At 45.3% G+C, this 25,255-nt stretch overlaps 1 protein-coding gene and 1 long non-coding RNA gene across 2 annotated transcripts in view; one reads left to right on the top strand and one right to left on the bottom strand.

The window, feature by feature from the left end:
* LOC135920421 (PH and SEC7 domain-containing protein-like) overlaps positions 1–25,255 on the top strand; it is an 82,628-nt gene that overhangs the window by 19,934 nt on the left and 37,439 nt on the right. Inside the window, exons 5-7 of the mRNA XM_070533210.1 lie at positions 8,331–8,354; positions 13,065–13,133; positions 23,575–23,598. Coding sequence (XP_070389311.1) covers positions 8,331–8,354; positions 13,065–13,133; positions 23,575–23,598 — 117 coding nt within the window. The remainder of the gene's footprint in view (positions 1–8,330; positions 8,355–13,064; positions 13,134–23,574; positions 23,599–25,255) is intronic.
* LOC135920429 (uncharacterized) lies at positions 15,251–19,488 on the bottom strand. The gene is made up of 3 exons (XR_010570259.2): positions 19,128–19,488; positions 18,272–18,358; positions 15,251–15,439 (listed from the first exon to the last, which is right to left on the bottom strand). It is a non-coding gene; the product is annotated as an uncharacterized lncRNA (long non-coding RNA).

Here is a 25,255-nt window from a genome sequence, read left to right as displayed (position 1 = left end):
GCTAGTGGTTTATCTCACTGCAGTTTGAGGTGCCTCAAAAAAATAAGAATGAAAGTACCGCGTGATATTCGTGTCATGAAACCGAATGGAACGCTAGGCACGCTCTGAGGCCGGCATGTTTCAAGCAAAAAGTAAGAAAGAAACACCTGTTATATTCATGCAAATACGGTATTTTAAACAAAGATTTTGCCTGCACTGAGCTTCTGTTTAGTACTACAATGTGCAATCCGCGCAGCAGGAACGCAATACAATGACCCCCGAAAATTCGCCAGAGAGTACGTATTTTGCTATACCACCTGGTGCACAGCAAATCTCCAACAGCCTAACTCCTTGATGCCTTGTTCGAACCTTCATACCGGTTTTGGGAGAGCCCCAGTTGACATCTGGTCCCAGAACTATGACTTGTTTGTTCTTTTTTGGATCACTTGCTTAAGCGCCGAAGTGAAAAAGATACACTGCTCATATGCAGGAAAAATGTATGGTGCTTTAGTTACATTCTATTTGGAAAGTAGTATAGATTTGGTTGAACTTAGTAGGATAAGCAAAACAAAATCGGTACAGTGAAAAATAACCCTACAGTTTTATTGCGAGTCGAGAAAACCCTGTAGATTGTTAATTCTAATTTATGAATCACTGAAACGTGGAAGATAACCACTGAAGCAAATGATTATTCTGTAGTGGTCGCAACGTTGCGTGCCGTTCTTTCAGTTCTCGGTCGCGTTCGCAGGCGCACGCAAGCTGTCGTGCTACACGTTGAGCGAGCAAGCGAGCAATCTTTTCTTATATAAGAAGATAGAGGCCAAACGTTAGCGAAATGATTGTCAGATGTGCCTGGTCACGATAATTTAAATATTTGGCCACCATCATCGCTGTTATCATCATTACCGTTGTCGTCTTCCACCGCCCAGTGCAGGATGACGGCCTCTGCAGTTACCACCGTTCTCCAACTGCCATATCCATGCTATGACCAAACATTCCAGGTCTCCGAATTCTCTATCTCCTTAAGTACGAACTCTCAAGTGCGTTTATGAAACATGTGGGCCTAATAAACAACTCCTAAGCACATGGCGGGACAACGTGTTACATGGTCATCAGTGCTCAATTTGTCCATTTTATCTGCGACATCGACTTGTTTAACTACCATGCCGACTACACCCGTCCAATCTGTGATCCGTGGCGCTGTATTCATCTCTTTTAGCGTTAACTGCGTGAATCGTCATTCCGTCCCCTATTGTGCGATCATCATCATCTTCTCGAGCTTGCCTTCGCCTATTATCATAAATCGTCTGCGAAAATTTCCAGGTGGTCTAGAACTCTTCTAGTCCCGGTGGACTAGAACCCTCCGCCTTTCAGGTAAGCATCTTCATTCGTGGGCTGCGCACAACCACCACAATGGGCAGCGCTGGCGAAGACGCCAGGAAGGGCAACTGGAATAGTGCTTCATAGATATATTCATCGCATTTTCGTTTCGCAATTATTTCACGAAGGCTTACTGTATAATAACCAAGAAATATTGGATAATTTGGGGGAGCTTTCACATTACTGCTGCGACCAAGAACACGAATATTATTTTCAAGCAGAGCAACACTCTTCTCCCGTAAAGCGTCCACGAGCCCTCTAGTGCTTGCGTTACTCACAAAATGGGATAAACTGCCCCATCTGTCTTTCTTGTGCTTAGGTGAATGCCAGTTGGTTTCGAAGAACTGGTCAATGTTCTCAAAAACACATAGCCTTTCTGCTCGAGATTTAGCAGCCTTAAGGATCCCTGAAGGTGGCTTTAATATTGTTCCTAGTTGGGAATATTTCCCGACTTCCGTAGCAGCATTTCCATGTAGCACGCACTCGCCCCGACGTTTGGCGCTACATTTGTGAGCTGTTACGAAGCCTCACTGCTTCTCCTGCCCAAAAACACTAAAACTAGGTGTGCGACTTCTGACGAAAATTATGCTACTGAAGAAGCTGCCAGCTCCATTGAATTCTTTGCCGCCAATGTAGCCATCACTTCGGACGGTGCATGCAGGGCTGTCACACACCTCACAGGGGCATAAAATTAAGTTTAGCCACGTGAAGCTGACGCATGCTGGATGCGTTAAGCTGTCTTGAAATGCTAACTTGGAACGTCCGAGCATTGATGCACGAGTCGGCTGAACGCATACGCTTTGAGTATTCTACTAGCATCAACCCCGCCGCAGTAGCCTCGGGGCAATGGCGTGCTGAGCATGAATTGGCGCTGGCGTTTCCGGCCGTGGTGGCTGAATTCCGGCGGGGGTGAACTTCAAAAGCTCTCGTGTACTTGATTTGATTCCACCTGTGGAATCTGGAGTCCATCACTGCCGTGTCCCTCAGGTCATCGTTTTGGCGCAAAAGACCCCTTACGTTCTTTTTTTTTGAAGCTTTAGCAACGCCAATGCATGGCAACGACAAGTCTATGTCGTTCTCGTCGAAACAGCTCAATGGAGGCCGAATTCTCTGCATCAAAATGGCGGGGCCATCTGCCACCATGCGCCTTGCATCGGTGTGTTTTGGCGTAGCGCTGACAGATTACAGCGCCCACAGCTTTGTTGCATCAAGACCACGAGCAGTCTCTGTGTGTCCATACGGTAGGCCTTAAATACTTGGTTATCGAGAATTAATCTGAAAAAGACCTTCGAGATAACGTTCGAACTTCGCTGCCGATGTGAGATAAAGCACAGGGAAAGTCTGCAAACAAATTCACTTCCCGTGAAGGGGCAACCGGAATAGGAACGGCTACCCATCCGGCCTGATACGGACGTGCCGGATCGGATAAAGCTGGCGTGTCGGGCGAGGACGTCATTTTCGTTGTATCCACACAACAGAAGTCTGAGGAAAACCTAAAAAAAACTGAGCCGGCAGTAGAAAAAAGTGTTTATTGCGACAAGCATATCTTAGGATATTCCACGCATTTCCCGGTGTCTGTCTGTCTGATTCCAGTTACTGTGTCAATTCGAATTCCAATTCCAGTGTCGATTCCAGTGTCAGCGATTCCAGTAGTATACTAGCTTGGCCCACTAGATATGTGCTCGGAGTCGTGATGCCTTTGTGGTTGTTACATCATCGTCATTCCAGATGCATCATCCGACTCTGTAAATGTCATCGCCGTCGCGTCATCTTCGTGATAAATCGTCATCATCCCATGGTCTGCGTGCAGCGGTGGCGTAGAGGTAGAACACCCGCCTCGCGTGCAAGAGGTCCGTGGTTCGAATCCCGGTGCCTGCAATTTTCCACCGGATTAAAAAAAAACAATCCGCGTGTTGATAAAATTGCACAAACAGGCCTGGAGTGTGGCCTGATCCCGGCGACCAGAACCGGTAACGCACTCCATCACCAGAGAAGGATTGGCCACCCTAATGCAGTACTTGGCCACAACCTCCTATATGAACAACACAATTAAACCCCGGCCCTTAGTCCCCAGCAGCTGCGAAGCAACTGACCACGGCGGCGGTCAGACCTGCAACGCGGCAGAGGGTGCTAAGAATCACTGGCTCCGGACAGGCCGCCATTGGAATGTGAACCTGGCAACGTTTAACGCTAGAACGTTATCTAGTGAGGCGAGTCTAGCAGTGCTATTGGAGGAATTAGAGGGCACTAAATGGGATATAATAGGGCTCAGTGAAGTTAGGAGGCCAAAAGAAGCATATACAGTGCTAAAAAGCGGGCACGTCCTGTGCTACAGGGGCTTAGCGGAGAGAAGAGAACCAGGAGTCGGATTCCTGATTAATAAGAATATAGCTGGTAACATACAGGAATTCTATAGCATTAACGAGAGGGTGGCAGGTCTTATTGTGAAACTTAATAAGAGGTACAAAATGAAGATTGTACAAGTCTACGCCCCTACATCCAGTCATGATGACCAGGAAGTCGAAAGCTTCTATGAAGACGTGGAATCGGCGATGGGTAGAGTGAAAACTAAATGCACTATACTAATGGGCGACTTTAATGCCAAGGTAGGCAAGAAGCAGGCTGGAGACAAGGCAGTGGGGGAATTTGGCATAGGCGCTAGGAATAGCAGGGGAGAGTTATTAGTAGAGTTTGCGGAACAGAACAATATGAGGATAATGAATACCTTCTTCCGCAAGCGGGATAGCCGAAAGTGGACGTGGAGGAGCCCGAACGGTGAGACTAGAAATGAAATAGACCTCATACTCTGCGCTAACCCTGGCATCATACAAGATGTGGGCGTCCTCGGCAAAGTGCGCTGCAGTGACCACAGGATGGTAAGAACTCGAATTAGCCTAGACCTGAGGAGGGAACGGAAGAAACTTTTACATAAGAAGCCGATTAATGAGTTAGCGGTAAGAGGGAAAATAGAAGAATTCCAGATCAAGCTACAGAACAGGTATTCAGCTTTAACTCAGGAAGAGGACCTTAGTGTTGAAACAATGAACGACAATATTGTGGGCATCATTAAGGAGTGTGCAATGGAAGTCGGTGGTAACTCCATTAGGCAGGATACCAGCAAACTATCGCAGGAGACGAAAGATCTGATCAAGAAACGCCAATGTATGAAAGCCTCTAACCCTACAGCTAGAATAGAACTGGCAGAGCTTTCGAAGTTAATCAACAAGCGTAAGATAGCTGACATAAGGAAGTATAATATGGATAGAATTGAACATGCTCTCAGGAACGGAGGAAGCCTAAAAACAGTGAAGAAGAAACTAGGAATCGGCAAGAACCAGATGTATGCGTTAAGAGACAAAGCCGGCAATATCATTACTAATATGGATGAGATAGTTCAAGTGGCTGAGGAGTTCTATAGAGATTTATTTAGTACCAGTGGCACCCGCGACGATAATGGAAGGGAAAATAGTCCAGAGGAATTCGAAATCCCAAAGGTAACGCCGGAAGAAGTAAAGAAAGCCTTGGGAGATATGCAAAGGGGGAAGGCAGCTGGGGAGGATCAGGTAACAGCAGATTTGTTGAAGGATGGTGGCCAGATTGTTCTAGAGAAACTGGCCACCCTGTATACGCAATACCTCATGACCTCGAGCGTACCGAAATCTTGGAAGAACGCTAACATAATCCTAATTCATAAGAAAGGAGACGCCAAAGACTTGAAAAATTATAGACTGACCAGCTTACTGTCTGTTGCCTACAAACTATTTACTAAGGTAATCACAAATAGAATCAGGAACACCTTAGACTTCTGTCAAGCAAAGGACCAGGCAGGATTCCGTAAAGGCTACTCAACAATAGATCATATTCACACTATCAATCAGCTGATAGAAAAATGTGCGGAATATAACCAACCCTTATATATAGCTTTCATTGATTACGAGAAAGCGTTTGATTCTGTCGAAACCTCAGCAGTCATGGAGGCATTACGGAATCAGGGTGTAGACGAGCCGTACGTAAAAATACTGAAAGATATCTATAGCGGCTCCACAGCCACCGTTGTCCTCCATAAAGCAAGCAACAAAATCCCAATAAAGAAAGGCGTCAGGCAGGGAGATACGATTTCTCCAATGCTATTGACAGCGTGTTTACAGGAGGTATTCAGAGACTTGGATTGGGAAGAATTGGGGATAAGGGTTAATGGAGAATACCTTAGTAACTTGCAATTCGCTGATGATATTGCCTTGCTTAGTAACTCAGGGGACCAATTGCAATGCATGCTCACTGACCTGGAGAGGCAAAGCAGAAGAGTGGGTCTAAAAATGAATCTGCAGAAAACTAAATTAATGTTTAACAGTCTCGGAAGAGAACAGCAATTTACAATAGGCAGCGAAGCACTGGAAGTCGTAAGGGAATACACGTACTTGGGGCAGGTAGTGACGGCGGATCCGGATCATGAGACGGAAATAATCAGGAGAATAAGAATGGGCTGGGGTGCGTTTTGCAGGCATTCTCAGATCATGAACAGCAGGTTGCCATTATCCCCCAAGAGAAAAGTATATAATAGCTGTGTCTTACCAGTACTCACCTACGGGGCAGAAACCTGGAGGCTTACGAAAAGAGTTCTACTCAAATTGAGGACGACGCAACGAGCTATGGAAAGAATGATAGGTGTAACGTTAAGGGATAAGAAAAGAGCAGATTGGGTCAGGGAACAAACGCGAGTTAATGACATCTTAGTTGAAATCAAGAAAAAGAAATGGGCATGGGCAGGACATGTAATGAGGCGGGAAGATAACCGATGGTCATTGAGGGTTACGGACTGGATCCCAAGGGAAGGGAAGCGTAGCAGGGGGCGGCAGAAGGTTAGGTGGACGGATGAGATTAAGAAGTTTGCAGGGACGGCGTGGCCACAATTAGTACATGACCGGGGTTGGAGAAATATGGGAGAGGCCTTTGCCCTGCAGTGGGCGTAACCAGGCTGATGATGATGATGATGATGATGATGATGATCCCATGGTCGTTATGCCGTCGTGCCATTGACATTATTTCAGAAATATTATCCTATTGTCGCCAGACTGCCTTCGCCATAACATTGACGTTGTTACTTCTCGTCATGTCATCGTAACTATGGCGTTCTTATTCGATCGTGACCATGACGCCGTTGTCATGCCATCGTCATGGCGGCGTCGTCGTCACACAATCGTCAAAATGCATTCGTTGCTATACCGTCATTGTGATGTCATCACGGTCGTTCCATCATCGTAATTCCAGCTTCGTCATCCAATTCTTGTTGTACATCACGCCATCGTCGTCACGCACTTTTCGGGGTCCCATTGTCCTCGTGCAGTCTTTGTCGTCGTCATGCCGTCACGGTAACAGCCAACCCGGAGGAGTAAGTGTCATTGCAAAGTGGGGCGATCCCGCAGAAGGTGTATGAGCCATATAGCTGAAGCAATAGAAATCTCAGAACGGTCACTACAGATTCGAAACACGTATGTTTGCGCGTATAGCCAGCCAGCACGTATAATTCGCACCCCCAATTACAACAGTCCGGAAAGAAACAAAACATACCCCCGGGTATAATGCGCTGTTGTATCTGCATACAACACTGCTCAAATCTTCGCAAAAAACAGTCTCATTTCGCGGATGCACGACTCGTATCTACAGCCACCGTCTCTCTTCCCCCATTCTTCGACGATGCTGACAAAGCGAGATTCACACGCGGACGTTGTCGCGGACAAATCAGTCACGTGACATCTGACGTGAATTGAATAACTTCGCAGCCATTACTCGCATGACACCGGATCACAGCGTGGGCGCAGAAATACTCGTACGGGCAACGACGGCGGATATCAAACGCGACTGAGCCAAAAATTTCAGCGGTGATTTCACTCACCGCTGTATTTGCCAAGCACTTCGAGCAGACTTGGGGAGCGCCACGGGAACGGGTGACGAACGAGTTTACCGGTGCTGCATGCGTGATTCGCCAATTACTATACGCAAAAGGCGACCTGTTAGGCGGAGGAGAATGGCCGAGCGTGAAAGCGGGGAGGAGGGAGCTTCAAACAGTAGGCTTGGGGCAGAGGTGGGTAAAAAATAACGTAACTCTAAATGGTGGAGAACCTTGCCTCGAGGTGTGGCTTCACGACAGCGCGTTGCTCCTTGGCGTGAAGCCTTATGCCGAAATCTGCACATAATTCGTAACCCCCCTTTCCTGTTAAATTCATGGAAATTCATTGCATGTCATACGCGCATAAACATATGGTAAAGATGGCTTGAGCGATGTGGTTCTCCGATCTGTTTTGTGATTGCAAATCGCACTAACGTCGAAACTCATTCGGAGATGTCCCGGAATTTATACCACTGACACCGCACCGTCCACTACACGTCCACCTAGAAAATGTCCGTTTTCTCTTTTCTCGGCTGCGCTGGGCAGGCCGAGGCTGCCCATGCAATTGTGCCAAGCTATTTACTCATGTTTCTCATGCACCTGCTTCTGGGCATGAGGGAATTAGAGGGCCCGCGCAAGACGTCATCTAGACAACACAAGTTTGATGCGCACCATTACGCTGTACCATAACAGTGACGTCATTGAAGCAGGTGACACAAGTAAAGCATCGGTAATATATTTCATATTTCAAGAATGTGCAATTTCACCGTAGGGTATATCTTGTAAGCTTGGCACAACAGCGTTCGTTGGAAACATATACGTAATAAATGTACGTTAAATTCAGCTAGCTGTTAGCAATTAATTTCGATCACAGCAATAATAAGCTGCACGAGAAACACACACAGCAAAAACAAATGCAAAAAACGAACAAGAACATGCGCTATTGTATCGTCGTATATCGCGTCCCTTAAATATATGACTGTCGTTGGAGCTGTGAACGAGAATGAACAGATACATGCTTCTATTATCATTGTTGTGGTGCCTGCTTGAGTGACATCTCATTTCACTTTTATTTTGTTTTCAGAAAGTGGAAGCGAAGAAGAGACAGGTGCGTACGATCAGTCTCAAGTACTTAATTTTGAGTTTCCTTATAGAATATTCTCACTGACTGTAAACAAATTGCGAAATTTCCATGCCGGGTTTCTTACGGACACCTTGCTTGTTATACAGCACGGTGATCCGCGCTGCTGCACTATTCGTTTCAGCAAAGTTTTCCACAATTTCCTCGTAGACCTAGGGAGCGAGACCGAAATCAGATGGCAACAAGCAATTAAAGAAGTTGGACTATACGACGGAGTTTGTGCGCATTCCAAGATTGAAACACTCTTGAAGAAGCGTTCGAAATACGCAAGAAGAAAACCAAGAGCATGGAGGACACGACGAGCGTCGTGTCTTCTGGGCTTTGCGTTTTCGTCCAGCGTATTTTTTGTGCTAGTTAAAATTGAGGCAATCTTGGCAACGTGCCTATGCTTTAGAGCACTGAATGAGGCGCCATTCGCCCACACTGTCAAATGTCTTATCGCCACTTCACGATCAGACATTTGACTGCGTTTATGAAAGCTGGCGTTGGTATACATCTTTTTTTTTCCTTCTTGCACATTTCTTAGTTTTCGCCGATTTCGCCTACAGACAATGAAGCACGATACAATAGCGGGCTATTTTTGAAGTTCTCTGTTTTCAAACCACCGAAGGCCGCTCAGCGTTAGCTTCCTGTGGTCTAGGCAAGAACTTCTTTCTCTTCCAAAGTGGAAATGTGAACCACAAGCTCCCGGCGTCGTGCGCTTGGGACAATTCCAGATTGGCGAGTTCAGGTATTGTAAGATAAATTTGAGCTGCCAGTTTGATCTGAGGTGCTTAATTGTGGTAATCTCCGGTCGCTCATAGTGTTCACTATGTTGGTGAGAGATGGGGATGGGGATAGACTGTGGTTGCAAATTTATGGTTCCATCTGGTATTTATCTAGGAACGTAATGTCACGAACATTTTCTTGTCGGTGAGCGTTTTCATGGAGTTGGGTAGCTACGTAAGCAGAAGCGCATTATTTGAGTGCCTAACTATGCTTCTAATTTATAAGAGCCGTTTAAAATTATCGGCATAATTTCGGGTGACTAATAGGCGACTTTCTTTTCAGTGGTACCAGCGCAAAACAGGTTAGGTGTGTTTTTATAGCCATGCGGCCGTTTGGGTAGAAAAGTAAACGAGGACATTTAAGTTGCTGTATCTGAAACCTTAGGATATAAAGGGTAAACGCAAATAAGCTTGCTGTGGAGAACAATAAAAGACGGTGGAAAAGTCATGGTATAAATGAAAGCAGAACCCAGTATGTTACGGCTTGTTACCCGTTCGCCGTCGGAGCGAAGTAGTGGACGGGGTGTACAAGCCGGTTGGTGATTTTGTACTCAAGCGAACACAGCGAAGAGTCAGAGCCGGGAGAAAGATAGAAAAAAATGTTTCTGGACTGAAAATTACACAACGATTAAAAGAAACACAAAAAACACAAGAACACTAACACATATGCGCTTAATCTAGATCAATGATGATTACAAAAAATACAACGAGAAATTAACAGTGGATATAGAAATTAACGCTGCACAAGAATACACTTAACCGTCTTCCGCTAAATAGAGCTCAAAAGAAAACAATTTAAGGCATACGCATGGCCGTGCAGCAGCAGCAATTCCATAAAGCGTGGAGTCGACGGCAGAGTTTTCCCGAGGAACGCTGGCAGGCCGATCACGTTGCGGTGGATGCGATTGCTGAACTGGGTTTCCCGGGAGTCTAGGTCTGACCTATTCCCTCGAGCAGGATGAGCTAACTTGAGGGGAACTACCGTGAACTTCGTTGCAGACGTTGGTTTGTCGTCTCTTACGCCAACTAGTAACTCGCAGTTCAGACGCGGTTAGGTGGCCCAGGCGATACTGGACGGCACTAGCTCCTTGACGCTTTTCAGCAGATTGTAGGCTCAGCTTCTGGACTCTAGACTGCCTACCTAGGTCTAAAATCTGTGCTTAAATAACTTCTCCTTTCCTTACTGCCCTGGGTTTGGAGGGCCGAAGATATTGGTGACGATCCAATCAAGGTCACCGAATTCTATACTGGCTCCTCCCAAGGTCTTGGCCGCGCCCTTTTTAATTAGGGGTGAGGGAACGGGTGCTTCCCCCTTGCTGATAAGTTCGCGCACTCCTATTGCACCCCCCACGCACGCCCTTGAGTCCGCGCCAGGCCTTCATTGTCCGTTCGTAAACATGAGAGAAACTACGGCAGCTGGCCATACGGCGTCGTGGGCACACATACACTGTCAGCACTTCGCGAACACAGGATTGCACAGACACCAAGAACTTCGGAGTATTTGCACCCCGCCTTCTTAGTAGGCTTCTCAATGCACGCGTGGCGCACACAATACACAAGTGTTACTAGAAAAAAAAGAAAAAAAAAGAAAAAACCTCGGAGCATCCCGGTAGCGCCGATGACAAAAAGACAACAATCCCTAAACCTGCTTTCGAGCCTTTTCGGCCACTTGCCCGAGTGGCCGGCAATAACCGTTTTGCTCGTCGGTTCCTACTACTACGACCCTTTGGCGCCCGTTGGGTGGTGCTTGGCAGAATCGAATAATGCCGCACCGTGACACAGTATAAAGATACATTACGTTTAAGGGCATAAAATATCTTAACATTCGACCAATTTTAGCAAAGAAAGACGGACCCCGGAGGCAAGGTTATGAACGGAGCAGAGAGTTGAAAAGAGCGACCTACCCGTCACGAGTGCCCTGCACACGATGGCATGAATGATAACACAGGGGCGGACCGGCTGGATCGCGCACTAAGCATCCGAGCTGCGGACCAACCTAGTGACGAGCCCCCTTCTACACCACTCGACATCCTCGAACGCCAAAGAGAGGAGCGGAGGCAATATGGACGCCCGCAGCCAAAGTTAAACAGTCAACACGCGAGGAGTTGACGCTGACTTCAAAGACATGCGTAGCCAAGCCTACATACACTCAGCCGTATTCACCACACACGATACAATGAGGAATGTGCGTGGTGCGGTTACACCCCCATCGTTACCACATATCACGAGAATGTGCCCAAGCAGACCGACACATAATAATTCCACACAACTAAAAAGACTTTAACAGGCAGTGGGAGGCGCGGCTCACGACAAGCATCGGGATAGCCAAGTGGCTCTCCTGGATGAAGCCCAGCGCGCCGCTCACGCCAATGGAGCCCTGAACTATGGGCCCGAAATACGGGACTCCGTATCTTGTTTTATTGTATAATCTCTCTCTCTCTCTCTCTATTTTTTCAGCCACCAGCTCATTTCAAATAGGAGTTTCACAAACAGACATATCAAAATCGAAACGACAAGCTTTACCGATATTTATTCAACATTTTCAAGGCGGTTAGTCGTCTTTCAATGAATTCAAGCCAGTCACAATTCTAGGCTTCTTGGAATAAATGCTTGTTTGGGCTTTGGCGGCTTTTATGAAAGCACATTGTGTTTTTTATGCTTGTGTTGAGAGGGCTGGCCATTTGTTACTGGGGAAAGATACTTAACGACATTATTCCGTACTTAACGTTAACGCAGCTGGAACAAGCACCTGTGCTTGTAGTTTCAGCCGGTTGCGGTACATTTGCCGAAAAAAAACGAAGGCCACACTGCTGTGCTAACCAGGAAATAAACCAGTGAACTTTTGACACTTGCTGTTTACCCCAAGAAATGTTGCTGATGCTTCTCATCGAAGGGGTATCTTCGCTTTAAGATTTACTCTGCACCTCTTCTTGACGATTTCCTGAGATAAGAGGTGACATCATAATAACTGCGTATCCGTTTAGGAGCAGACTATACTTGGGACTTTCTGCGAAGGCATGCACTGGAAGGAATAAGCGTACTTGCAGCGTCATGTTCGCCCCTTTCTTGTAGGATTTTTTGATGACGGCTTTGCAACACTTGAACGGATCGATGTCTTGCGATGAGCTTCAGTGGACTGTTGTTCGGATCCCGCAATGCTTAAAGAAGGCGCTGTGTTCATGGTTCGAACCAGCTGCAGTGGGGAACCAGCCACCCGTTCTTTATCGTGGAGTCTTCTGCGTGTGTTTTCTTCAATCAACCTTTTGAAACCAATGTACATTATATAACACATTCATATTTACAATCACAAGTTTAACTCCGAAGAGATTACCAGAATTATCATGAGGGCTACAGACTAAAATGCGTTCTGAACTGCATTGCAGTGGTTTATATTACAGTGGCCTCTTTGGAAAATTTACACTAATTTGATTGATATCCTTGCCTCGTCGCAGACGCGAAGAGAAGCAGAGCGTAGGGCTCCTCGGATACCATGAAGTGATTAAAAAATTTATCATGCAGAATGAAAGTGCCAGCATGCCGCAAAACGTCTCATGTTCATCTCTGAGTTTAGCAAAAGAAAAGTGTTGTTTACCGCACCAAACATGAATAGATTGCTACACTGTCCTTCAACATTGACATGTTGCTTCCGACGTCTAACCTTATAAAAGTGTTTCTCACGTTCGTAAGCTGCGCGGAAAAATATATATCCCTGATCTGGCTTTGTGTCTCAGGACATTAAAATCTTGCAAGAAAAATTGATATAAAGCAACATAGTTTTGTGTACTTCAGTATGGGGTCAGAAGTAAAAAGTACTACGGCCGTATGATACTCAAGTGCCAGTAATGGCTTCTGTACTAGTTTGGTCTCAAGTGCTTTCTCCTTTCGCTCATTTGTTTTCACTTGTTTCCAGGCTCGAAAGATTCGGCGCGGCCTGGCTCCGGTGGAGCATCCACCGCTGGTGGTTCCCAGGAAGCTCCGAGTCAGTTCTTTTTTTTTTGTTTCCTGCTTTGTCTCCCACATTTCTTTCATTTTAAGGTTTCAGAGTCACATAAAGTTCTTTATTAAAAGGAACTGCCTTATTCAGTCACAGATATTTCACAGTATGTACATTAAATATTGCTGCGGCACTTTAGGTATAACAGCCATAATACTGGTCTCTGGCAGCTGCCCACAAAGAGCTACACCGAGAACAATATGTTTCCCCCAGTTGCGAAAAGGCAATACCATACTACTAGCATTTTGAGGAATGTAAAAAATAACGCTATTCGAAGTTGGAGACGTTCAACGTCACATGGTACATGCGATTTGTATTTCATCAGGCTGAGCCTGGAAGTACCAACCGGGATGTCATGGAAAACATTCTCCCCATATGGAATTGTCTTGAGAAAGATAGGCACGCTCCTTGATTACGAAAGAACTTATCTTTCTGTAGACGGTCTATTACTATAGGTAACCAGGTAAGACTTGAGCGTTTTAGAACAGGCCGGTGTTAGGCCTTCATCGTCATAAAAAGCCGCCATATCCAATCCTTCTGCTGAAACCAAGCGTTATGTTAAAAATTTAGGAGGTGGGCCATGATGAAAACACCCTATGTGGAGCGCCTGTCTTTGTGAGACGCGACGAAGACGTTCACATGGTAGCGAAGGCATAGGCAAATCGAAAGCATCCCACGCTCGCACCATACGGTGGTATATTGAATAATTTTGATTTTAAATAAACGCACATAAGAACCAGAACCCGTAGATAGAAGTACACACACTACGACCTCTGAATTCGCAATAGAAGGGTTTATTGAAGCGTTCACGCATAATTAAAAACATAAATATACACTCGACATTAGTTGCCGCAGCTGTATGATTCAGTTAATGTTGAGAAAATATCTCCTTATAGTGTTTCTATATTACGCAAACCGGTTGAAGTTCGTCTGAAACACGTCCACTTTGCAAGCGTGATGTGTTTCGACCACTTCTAGGTATGTCGAATATTTATGTCGAGTACTGTCTTCGTTTTAGCTGAAATTTTGAATAACCATAGGACCGACAGTGCAGGGCTAAATTTGCGCACGGCAGTGCGCTTTGTCAAGATAAGCACCGCAACTGCGCTAGTCAGTATTCAAGCGTGACCAAGCTATAGCCAAAGCTGAATTAGAGACGATCGCGTTCTCATCGCTTACAGCAGAGCAAACTGTTGACGAACTACTGGTAAAAAATATTATAATTTTTTGAAAATTTATAATTTTCAAGCGACACAACACATCTCATTAAATCAACTTCAATGCAAGAACTGTAGGAATATGAAATTATTAAGTAAATTACCTTTTATTTATGTTCAATGAGAATGAAAAATTGCTGCTCCAGTTCGGTGTTAAAGGGAGTAATGGTCTTATTTGTCGCTAAGTTCTCAGGGAGCGAATTTCACAGTTCCGAAGCGCTGTACAAACAATGGGAAGATAGCGTGAACGCGTCTCTTGACGCCTTGTTCCTTTTGATCTAACGGCCGTGGCATGACCGGTCACTCCAGTATGCGAAGTATTTTTTATTTTTTTGTTTTGGAACGGCGTCCGCAGACAAGCTTGTCACTAACTTCTCCTCCCTTATGAAAATATGAGATGAGTTTCAGAAGAAAGTCTGACGAGTTTTGACATCAAAGCCATTAGACTTTCTGATGAGTTTCTTTGGAATTTGCTGATGTATTCCTAATGTCATTCTATAACATATTGGCCACCGTCTTTCTGTAGAATTCTTGACGAGTGTTTTTCTTGTGAGCATGAAATGTGTTCCTAATGTGCGCTCCAAAGCAGTTTTCTTGTGACTTTCTCACGTCTTCCTAATGAATCTCTAATGAGCTAGTACATTAGACTGCTGGTGCTCATATTACTCCTATAACAAAATTGGCCACCACGTGTGGTAACATTTTCTCATGTGTCCCAATGGCAGTCAGACCTTATTTAAATATGTTACCTGTGCGTGACTGTCTTTGGTGCTTGATATATGCAGCCTGTATGCATGTATGTATGTCCAGCGAAGATGCAGCACTTTTGTCAACATTTACATGGGCCCTACATATGCTGCATGTTAGACATTACTCAAAGATATTTAACAAAAACATTTATTGGGCATATCAATGCTTCCTTAAATGCAGAAGGAGGTTAAATGGAAGGAAAACACAGTATCAGTCTGGTTACGGATGTGATATTTTCCTTTCATTTAATCTCGCTACTTATCACTGAGGAGAGGCTGTTCTTGAGGTGGAGTGTCGTCATCTTGAAGTAAGTGCACGTGTACCCTGCATGGTAGAAAGCACAGAAAATTAACAAAACTTGGCAATCAACTACAGAAATACACGCTGTATCACTTGCTGCAGAACGATCTGGAGATGTTATAGATAGTTCTGCGAAAAATTTATGTGGGGTCGGTTCACACAAAGTTGTTGAGGAACCACTGTGTGGCCTTTGGGTGGAGCAGTAACTACAGTAAGCAGAAATTGCTCTTGGCTGTAAAAACGTGCAACGTGGATCAGCTGTGGCGTGTGTACATTTTGTGAACTACTTCAGCTATATCGGTTTCCACTTGACAAAGGACAGCAGTGTCTGTGGATTGCTAGCGTGAATGAGAAAATCTCACTAATTACTTGGCTTGGAAATGAGCGTAGGAGTGTTTGTGCACGGGCAACCCAATGCACCCCAGAGACATCCAAGTGCCAGTCGTTACAGAATATTTGCATCAGCTACGGGCACAGTTCTCATACATTCCAAGCCTACTATGTCATGCATGTGTTGGCCTCCTGAATGACGGCATACATCCAATTCAAGAAATACACCCCACCATGTCTGGTGTTTTTATCATTTAAACCCGAGCGCTGCTTTCAGAGGGAGGGCACAAGTTGAAAAACAAATGCATAGAAGCATGATGAAGAAGCTTGCATAAAAATAATTTAATAAATAAGCATGGTGGTTGCTATCCCACGTCATTATTGAGTATTCCTCTTTGTCATGCAATCATAATGAGCGTTGACTGACACATGTACCATTTTTGGATGTGGTATTCCTCACTGATTTTGTTGTATCAATCGGTTGCCATAGGCGAACGAAACAGATAAACAATCTAAATCTAGTGCACAGCTTGTCGTGTCAATGCATGGTCAAATGGGACGAGCACACTGGTCCTTTGAGTGAATTATGGTGCTCTCCTAGGCGCATGCTGAGGCACCGGCTAGTCAGCGTGCCCAATGTACATTGGACCAAATATGCACGTGATCAAAAGAATAGCCTACATTGCCCCTCAGAGATACAAAACAAATTTTGGGTATCTTTAACTAAGCAAGCCTCCAATGCCTGGGTGCCTTTGTCAATTCACTTGTGGATTGCAATGCACATATATTTCCAGCAAAAATAAATTAGGCAGCATATGAACAACAGTCATGTTGTGTGGTCTTCCATCCCTCGCTGCGCAAATTTTGTCCTAAAAAGTTACATGAACTGATTGAATTGAAAATTGAATCGAGAAAGGCAAGGAGGCAAGCGAGGGTTGCTTGGTTAAAGGTGGCACCAAATTTGTCCAGTACGTGTCGGAGGCACTGTACTGTATTCCTTTCACATGTGGTCAAATGTACATAGTGCAGACTGGCTGGTGCCTAAATATGTACCTATGAGACCACCATATTTCACTCAAAAGACCAGTATGCTCGTCCGACTTGGCCACACATATCCGCAATGGGGCTTCATGCCGGATTAGGATTGTTTATCTGTTTTCACCCATGGATGAAAATTGGCAAGAGAAATCAGTCAGGCACACCACATAAATAACAATAAGTGTCAGGCAGCCCCCATTATCAATGCATGAATAATAATAATATTTGGGGTTTTACGTGCCAAAACCACTTTCTGATTATGAGGCACGCCGTAGTGGAGGACTCCGGAAATTTTGACCACCTGGGGTTCTTTAACGTGCACCTAAATCTAAGTACACAGGTGTTTTCGCATTTCGCCCCCATCGAAATGCGGCCGCCGTGGCCGGGATTGTCAATGCATGAAGAAAGGCATCCTTTGTAGATTACAAGGGATAGAAACTAGTGTGTGCCGATTCACTTACTTCTTTTTATGCAAACACCATTTATCATGATTTTATGCCTTTGTATTACAACTTCTGCCATCCCTCAAATTAACTGGTGCACAACGAGTGCTATTTTTGTTAGTCCTTCCTACAACTTAAACAGTTGTTAGCCAAGGTCATGTTGCGTGGTCTCCCTTCCCTCGCTGCGTAAATGTTGTCCTGAAAAGTTACATGAACTGATTGGCAAATTCAAATAGACACTACAAGTTTTGCCGAGTGGACACAGCTGGTTCTCAGAAATGCACAAAAACAGTGATGGGTATCTGTTGGTATCCTGTAGTGTGTGCAACCTAGCTGTGACATTGCTGCACTAGACGCACTCACAACTGCTACAATGCCTACCAGCATAAATAGGGGCAGCTTGCAAAGAAAAGAATACGAAGAAAGTGAGAGAAAAAATAGAAAGCTTACCAGAAAAGACCTCACTACTTAAGTAACTGCAGCACAATGAATACTGGCCTTGCTATTTCATTTCAAAAAATTCGAGTTCATCAAATGTGTATTTGACAGTGACAGTTATTCTGAGAACAAAACAGACATAATTGTAAATATCAATGTTAAACAATGGTATGCACACTGCGTGCTTAGACCTGTGACATATATGGCACACAACACTTCGAATTCTTACATGGACAAAAACAGCACATGTGTGTATCATAAGCAGAAAGGAAAACAGGGAAATATATGCTACAGCATAAGAAACAGTTCCAAACAAATAAAACCAAAATAAAAATGAAACATACTGCGTAATAGGCAAAAATAAAATGGACTTGCAGCCAAGCAATTGATGCGAGAAAAATACTAAACGTCAGGACATGCGAGGTGTAGTTTTAACAGAACAAGATTACGTGCGCATAATGTCTACAAACACAAATAAGCAGCAAGTGGAATAAAGTTGCATAAATATTTAGCCTATTTAGCAAGATTCATTAAGTAATATGTCGATACACTTATCCACTAATGATACCGAAGCCAACTTTTGTGAACACGTACACTTAAAGCATACCTGATATGTCCATCCAGATTACATGCCGTGCTGCTGCAGCCATGGCCACGGGTTATGTGGACACTGTTGTGGGTCACGGCTTCACCACTACAAAGAGAATTCTGTGTTAACTTATAGCTGTGGCAGAATAAGACCATGACATCGTGAACACATGCAAGGAGCACGTAAAAACAGTCACGAAAACAATGCCTGCACTTGTGCAGGGTGGCAACAGAGCACAAAGTCGAAGTCACTGATGAATGTCACGATAACGGGGACCCCTTGAACAAGGCAAAATTTTACACACAGCAGCAGCGCATTACATGAATGTTTGTTTACATAACGATTCTAGAGTGTCTTTAATGACTTTATGTGACTATCCCTTGTAATGTTTAGTTACGTCAAAGTTATGGCAACACCCCTTCAAAACAAACCTGTACCAGTAGCACGCTGTGATGGCTTACATTTCTTTTTTCCTAATACTACTCCTAAATCGAAAACTTTGTAAGCAGAGATTATCTACAACGTCGAATCATTTATAAGCGAGGAAGCGTCATTGCAGTGAGAATCGGTCAAGAGGTAGATGAGTCGTTATTATGCGACATCAGCAGAAATGCGGGAGCTTACGCACAAGCGCGCATGATGAACACGATTATTTCCGAACTTAATCTTTCTCATCAGAAGAAAACGCTTATCAAGATTTTCAATTCCGCATTATGGCAATAAATTCGCGCAGCTAAACTCTGACACCCAGCAAGCATCGGCATAGGTTTCACTGTTGTCGTGGGAGTTCTCTTTCCTACGTTCGCAAGGCAACCTATGCCCACACCGAGAAGCACGCACAACACGTGTGTAGTTAGCAAGCACGGTTACTCACCTTTTGAATGGCACGACGCGGTCGAAAAGCGCCCTCCAAGTTGCCGATGCTTCGATGTTACTCCCAGCAGACATACCGGTGCATAGTGGAGGAGCAGTGGCACGCTAACAATACGCATTATTTCTTCCCGACGTCCACCCAACTTTCCACGACAACCAGAGACAAAGGGAACGCACTCCACGGCATGAACATCGTTGGTCCACATTTGGCTGGCGCGCCACGCACACGGCGAGTTTGCAGCGAGACACAAGCTGTCTGTGGCACTTATGCGCACGCGAACTAAGTCATATTTAGTTACAGCAAACACAAAAACACACGATCAAACAAGCACATCGTTGCAGCTCGCACGCCCGACCGACTCGTAAACAAAGCGACAGGCTTGGATTGGATTGGATAGGAAACGGGATGGTGGGTGGCGCCACCAACAGGTCGGCTGGGGCCGGCCAATGCCTCTGCTAGCGTCATCTGAGGATTTGTGCGGCTGCCTAATTGCGCATAGCTGTTGCAAGACAAGCAGAACCACAGATAAGTCTATATTGTAAGCTATAGTTTGGCATAGAAAGAAATTCTATAACGCATTTTCAATTTGAATCGTTTCTGCTATCTGCAGACAGCAAAAGCATGGCCTTCGAGATCTGAAAATGTTGACCCTATAGAAAGCCGTTGCGGTGACGTTATTCGAACGATTTTCGCTTCGGTTACCTCTCATAAAACCCGTGAATTACGCATTTCGCTGCTCCCCGTGCTACCTGCGCCGTCACTTCAATTTAAATAACTTCCTGCTGTCGTTAACATCAACTATATGGCCTCAGACATCGTTGACGTGATCTCCGAGGGACACATGTGTGCAGTGTGCGATGTTTTAGTGCCAGTTGCAACAGTGTCAGTCGGAAAGCGTCAAATCTGCTCGTGTGGCGCAGCTTACGCCCCTGTCGTCCGTATCTTGCTTTCGTGTTAGTGCGTTTAATCTGCGCGGGTTGCACTACTGTCGCTCGTGCCTTCTGTGTTGATCGTGCTATTCACGAAGATTCCTCGAAAAACCCACATGTCTCGGTAGCGTGCATTTGTCCTATGTGGTATATGCCAGAAATGTGCGCTGGCGTACGATGTGCTTTCAACCAAGTACTACAGTGCGTTCCAGCAAATAGACGCTTACGCGCAGTTTTTTTTTTCTTTTTACCCGTCGTGGTTGGTCAGTGGCTATGGTGTTTCGCTGCTGAGCACGAGGTCGCGGCATCGAATCCCAGCCTCGGCGGCCGCATTTCCATGGGGGCGACATGCGGAAACACCCGTGTACTTAGATTTAGGTGCACGTTAAAGAACCCCAGGTGGTCGAAATTTCCAGAGTCCTCCACTACGGCGTGCCTCATAATGAGAAAGTGGTTTTCGCACGTAAAACCCCATAATTTTTTACGCGCAGTTTTCCATGTCATGATCATGTCAATCTGCACAATTGTCGGTTTGCCACTTAAAGACTAGTAACACATCCGAGAAATCAAACTGCTCAGAACAAGGCATACGCTATAGGATTGCACTGTTTACCAAATGTGATAACGGGGTAACACCATCTTACAGTGCTCTTTAAAAAGGAAAGAAAATGACGTCGTTGTTTTGTGCCTAGCCCTGATATATCGGAAGCGTTTCCTGAGTACTCGGCGCTCACGCTGTGTTATATCGTTTTCATCATTTTTGTCTCTTAGACTGTCCCTAACGATGAATCGGAACCACTTCCACCAAAGGCCAAGGGTCCGAGTGACTTAATTAACTGTATCCTAATTAACGGTTCCTTACTTAACATCGTCATCATTAACACCAATGGTCACGGGTTGGACTCCCACCAATAGTCATGTGTCCGAGTGCTTTCATCAACTATATCTTAATTAACTGTACATTAATTAGCATCGCCTTCATTAACGACAAAATTCGTGGGCACAACTCCTACACGAGATCATGGGTTCGAGTGCTTTCAGTAACTATATATTAATTGAATATGCCTAATTAACATAACCTTTAACAACAAACGCCGTGGGATCCGGTGCCTTAACTGACTATATTAATTAACACTACCTTAATTAACATCGCATTCATTAACAACAAAGGCCGTGGGTTGGATTCGCACCCAAGGTACTGGGTGCGAGTGCCTCAAATAACTGTATCATAACTGCGCCTTAATTAACACCACCTTCACTAACACATAAGATCGTGGGCTCGAGGGTGTTAATTGCCTATATCTTAACGTTACCTCAATTAATATTGCCTTCATTAACAACAATGGTCGTGGGTGCGATTCCCACACAAGGTAATGTGTTCGAGTGACTTAATTCCTAGATCGTAATTAACTGTACCCTAATTAGCATCGTCATCATTAACAAAGGTCGTGGGTTCGAGTGCCTCAAATAACAACATAATAATCAGCTGCGCCTTAATTAACATATTAATTAACAGGCGACTTCCACTAAGAGTCGTACGTGCGTTCGAGTGCATTAATTAACCATATCTTCAATAACATTCTTAATTAACGGTGCCTTAATCAACACCAAAGGTCGTGAGTTCGTAGCCTTAATTGCCGCCAAAGGTAGGTTAGTTCGACTCCCATGAAAGGTTGAGAGTTTGTAACCTCTTTGTACATCGAGTGCTCACGCCGACAATGCCGGATTTTGCGGCTCATGAGCCATTTAACGCTATCGCATTACAAAGAATTTTTCGCGACTTGGCATCGTACACATTCATATATGATGTACTTTGACATTAGCAATAACACAAAGAAGCTGTACACTCCTCTCATCAGAAATCCTAAGGTGCATTGTCATTTGAGTCTCTGATGTACTTGTGATGCCAAAAAACATTAGAAGATGCATTCCTTATGAATGTCTGATGTCACCTTAGGAACACATCGCGTCCTCCACAGAAACTCATGGTTCATTTTCATAAGGGCTAATCTCAGGCGGGTGGCATTCGTTCCTTTCCTTATATTCATAAAAACACAGCATTAGTCAGGAAGGTGAAGCGGGTTTTAAGAATACGCTTTGATCCTCCACCCGTCTCTTTCCAGTATTTAGGCACGAAGTGTACCCTGTGTAGGGTGAGGAAAGGGCCCAAGGAAGTTTCGCAATTTTAACCACGACGACAGCAGACGGTAGACGACGAGCAGCGACGTCCTTTCATCGCTGTTCTCAAGGACGAGATTCCTTGAGCAATACGCTTCGCACAAGTCTGCTCGGAGGTTCAACATCCGAAAAACTTTCCATGGTTTAAATAGCAAAGCGTTTACTTCATGTCGCCGCTATACGAGAACAAGAAATAGAAGCTCAATGTCTTGGACAGATTGGTCACGCCTTTAATATGGTATCTGCTTACTTTGTAAGAAGAAATCCTGCCTATTACATGAGCAAGGAAGGTCTACATTATCTGGCTGAACTTCGAGTCCAGACAGCATAACACATTGCGACACCTGCGACAGTGGGATAGCAGCTATGGTGTTGTGCCGCTTAGCATGAGGTCACGGGATCGAATTCTGGCCGCGGCCGCATTTCGATGGGGGCGAAATGCAAAAACGCCCATGTTCCGTGCGTGGGGGCGCACGTTAAAGATCCCCCCCGGTGGCTGAAATTATTCCGTAGTTACCCACTACGGCGTATCTCATAATAATATTGTGGTTTTGGCACGTGAAACCCCAGAATCCATTCATTCACATGACGTCATGATGGCGCCATGGAGTAGACAACAACTCGCCGTCTTTGCATTTCGCTTACATGGGCAGAAATATACGGATCTTGGGAGGTTAGATTTTCGCTTATAGTCAACAGCAATGTAATCATTTTGTTGAAGCAACAAAGCTCAGAAGAGCGATCTCAATAGTGTTGATGTGAAGGGGACGTGGCACAGGAAGAACTTCAAGACGGCTTCGACTCGCATGTATAGTTTTGACGTTTTTGCAGATACAGGTATTTGCGTTTTTTACCGAGCTCATCGCGACGTGACTGATTTTCATGCATTTGCGGTCACCGACCGTGGTAGGTCAGTGGATATGGCATTCTACTGATTCGCACGGGGTCATTTTTTTTTCATTCCTCGTCGCCGCGGGTGAACCGGAATAAAAAAAAAAGCGTGTTCATGTTTTTCACAGCAGTGTAACCCCACCGGCACAGCTGGCACGGGGCCTTAAAGTAGGGCCGTTGCTCTAATTATTGAGCAGTGGACTCCTGCACCTGAAAGACTACTCTAATGGATAACTGAGTTCTGTCAGGACGTTTAGGATTATGCTGCGGAACGGTATGCCTCACTCATATTACGGTTAAGTTCAACGGCCTCAACTGGAATTTAATGCGTTCGGGAACTGAAACCATTATTAATAAATTTTACAAAATAACAAATAAAGCATGAAAGTGGTATGGCGAACTTGAAAGGCTGGACCATAACTGCCTGCTTCTTTTTTTCTGGTACGCAGTAAGTGACGAAGAATTGACCAAAGGTAAGGAGCGTGTGCTTGAGGCACAAACACTTTCACAGCGCAGGCAGATCTTAGCGTCTGCTCTTTCAATTACGAACACTCTCATAAACTTCGGCTTGAAGCACACGCCATATTCGATCATACCGTTGAGTGAGGGAGTTGGCCGATGTTGAGGAAGATTTTGAGAACTGAACGTTTATTTACATTATTTACAGTAATAATACAAAGCAACGAACAGTCATAAAGTCATCGGCGGCCGGCAACAAACCGGACGCGGCAGCCCGTGGCAAGAAGAGCGAAAAAAAAAACCTCTTCTCCCTATCTCTCGTTCGTAACCCCTTCGGTCGCTCGGAGTCGCGTCATTTTCGGCCAATCGTCGAGCCAGCTCAGGTGTCATTTCCTCCAATCGTTGGCGCCCGTCCAAGTGCCGTCACATTCGGACAATCGGGACGCTCCAAGGGCTCCATTGGCCGATGGTTCACTTGCCTCCGGCGTCGCCTCCTTGCCTGGAAGCGCTCAGCTGGAGGAGACGGATTGTTCTCAAACGACCTTCCGGAGCCGCAAAACAGCTTTGCTCGGGACGAGGATCATCTACCTGGTACCGTGCCAGCCTCCCGTTTGTCTTTCGGGAGGAGTCAAGCAGGGGGGGGGGGGGGGAGGAGACAATAGCTCGACGTGCTGCGCGAGAGGTGGGAGTCGCCAACCTATCTGACGGGTCCGGTAACGTGGTAGACGCGCCCCGGCGCACTCTTAGTGGAATGCGACAGCGATTGGATATGGTCGGGGAACTTGAGTGATGCCGGGAAAAGGGTACGTATCCAACAGCCTCCAGCAAGATGGGGTAATAATAGAGTTGCGCACTATCGTGACGGAATCAGTGTAGCTATACCATTGTGGTTTCCGTGACGCAACTGCCAAATCGAGGCCAAATTTTGAAATAAACCATTTTCTTTTTGCCCGATTACTGAAGGTAAGTAGCGCTGGATTCGGTCAATGCTTGGTAGGAAGACACTTGACACGGTCGACTTTTCATGGCAGGATATTCCTTCATATCCCACTATGAACAGATCGTGAATAAGGCGTTCATTTGAATATGGAGGCAGAGTAGGGCATCAAATAAACGCCTACAATGCAATGTCGATAGCACCAGCTGCGCACATATATCGCGTTCGGGCCGTCCACAGCTGGCCGGTTTCCTTGTGATTATGCTCATAATGGTCAGTAATGATGACACTTGAAAAAATATGGGAAGCCAGGGTAAATCTTGAGGTAAGCTTTATTCCAGGGTAAGCTTTATTCTTATTTTCATTCGGGTGGTGCGACGAAGCCCCACTAGCTGTTGTACGCAAGGCTTAATGAATTAGGTGTTGGTTTAAGTTACCCCATTTCAGGGCCTCCGTATAGGTTAACACTTCTAAAACTGCCTTCAACCCTAGACGTGATTCCAGATGGTTGTCGCCGCAGACTCACATAGGGTATACGAAAGTGCTCTGCCATTTTACGACAAACATTTAGCCACAGGGCGAAAATATTACTTTAGCGACGAAGGCGGGGAACTCCCGATATTGGAGTCCAGCCATTATGACCCAGTTGTGACAAGAGGACTTGTCCTCCACTGTTCAAATCTCGATGCCGCAGAGTTCGTACTACGGGACCTGGCACAGTACTCAAAGTATGT

This window comes from Dermacentor albipictus, chromosome 2, assembly GCF_038994185.2.
Source record: "Dermacentor albipictus isolate Rhodes 1998 colony chromosome 2, USDA_Dalb.pri_finalv2, whole genome shotgun sequence".
NCBI lineage: Eukaryota > Metazoa > Arthropoda > Arachnida > Ixodida > Ixodidae > Dermacentor > Dermacentor albipictus.
This window is presented reverse-complemented; position numbering and strand designations above follow the sequence as displayed.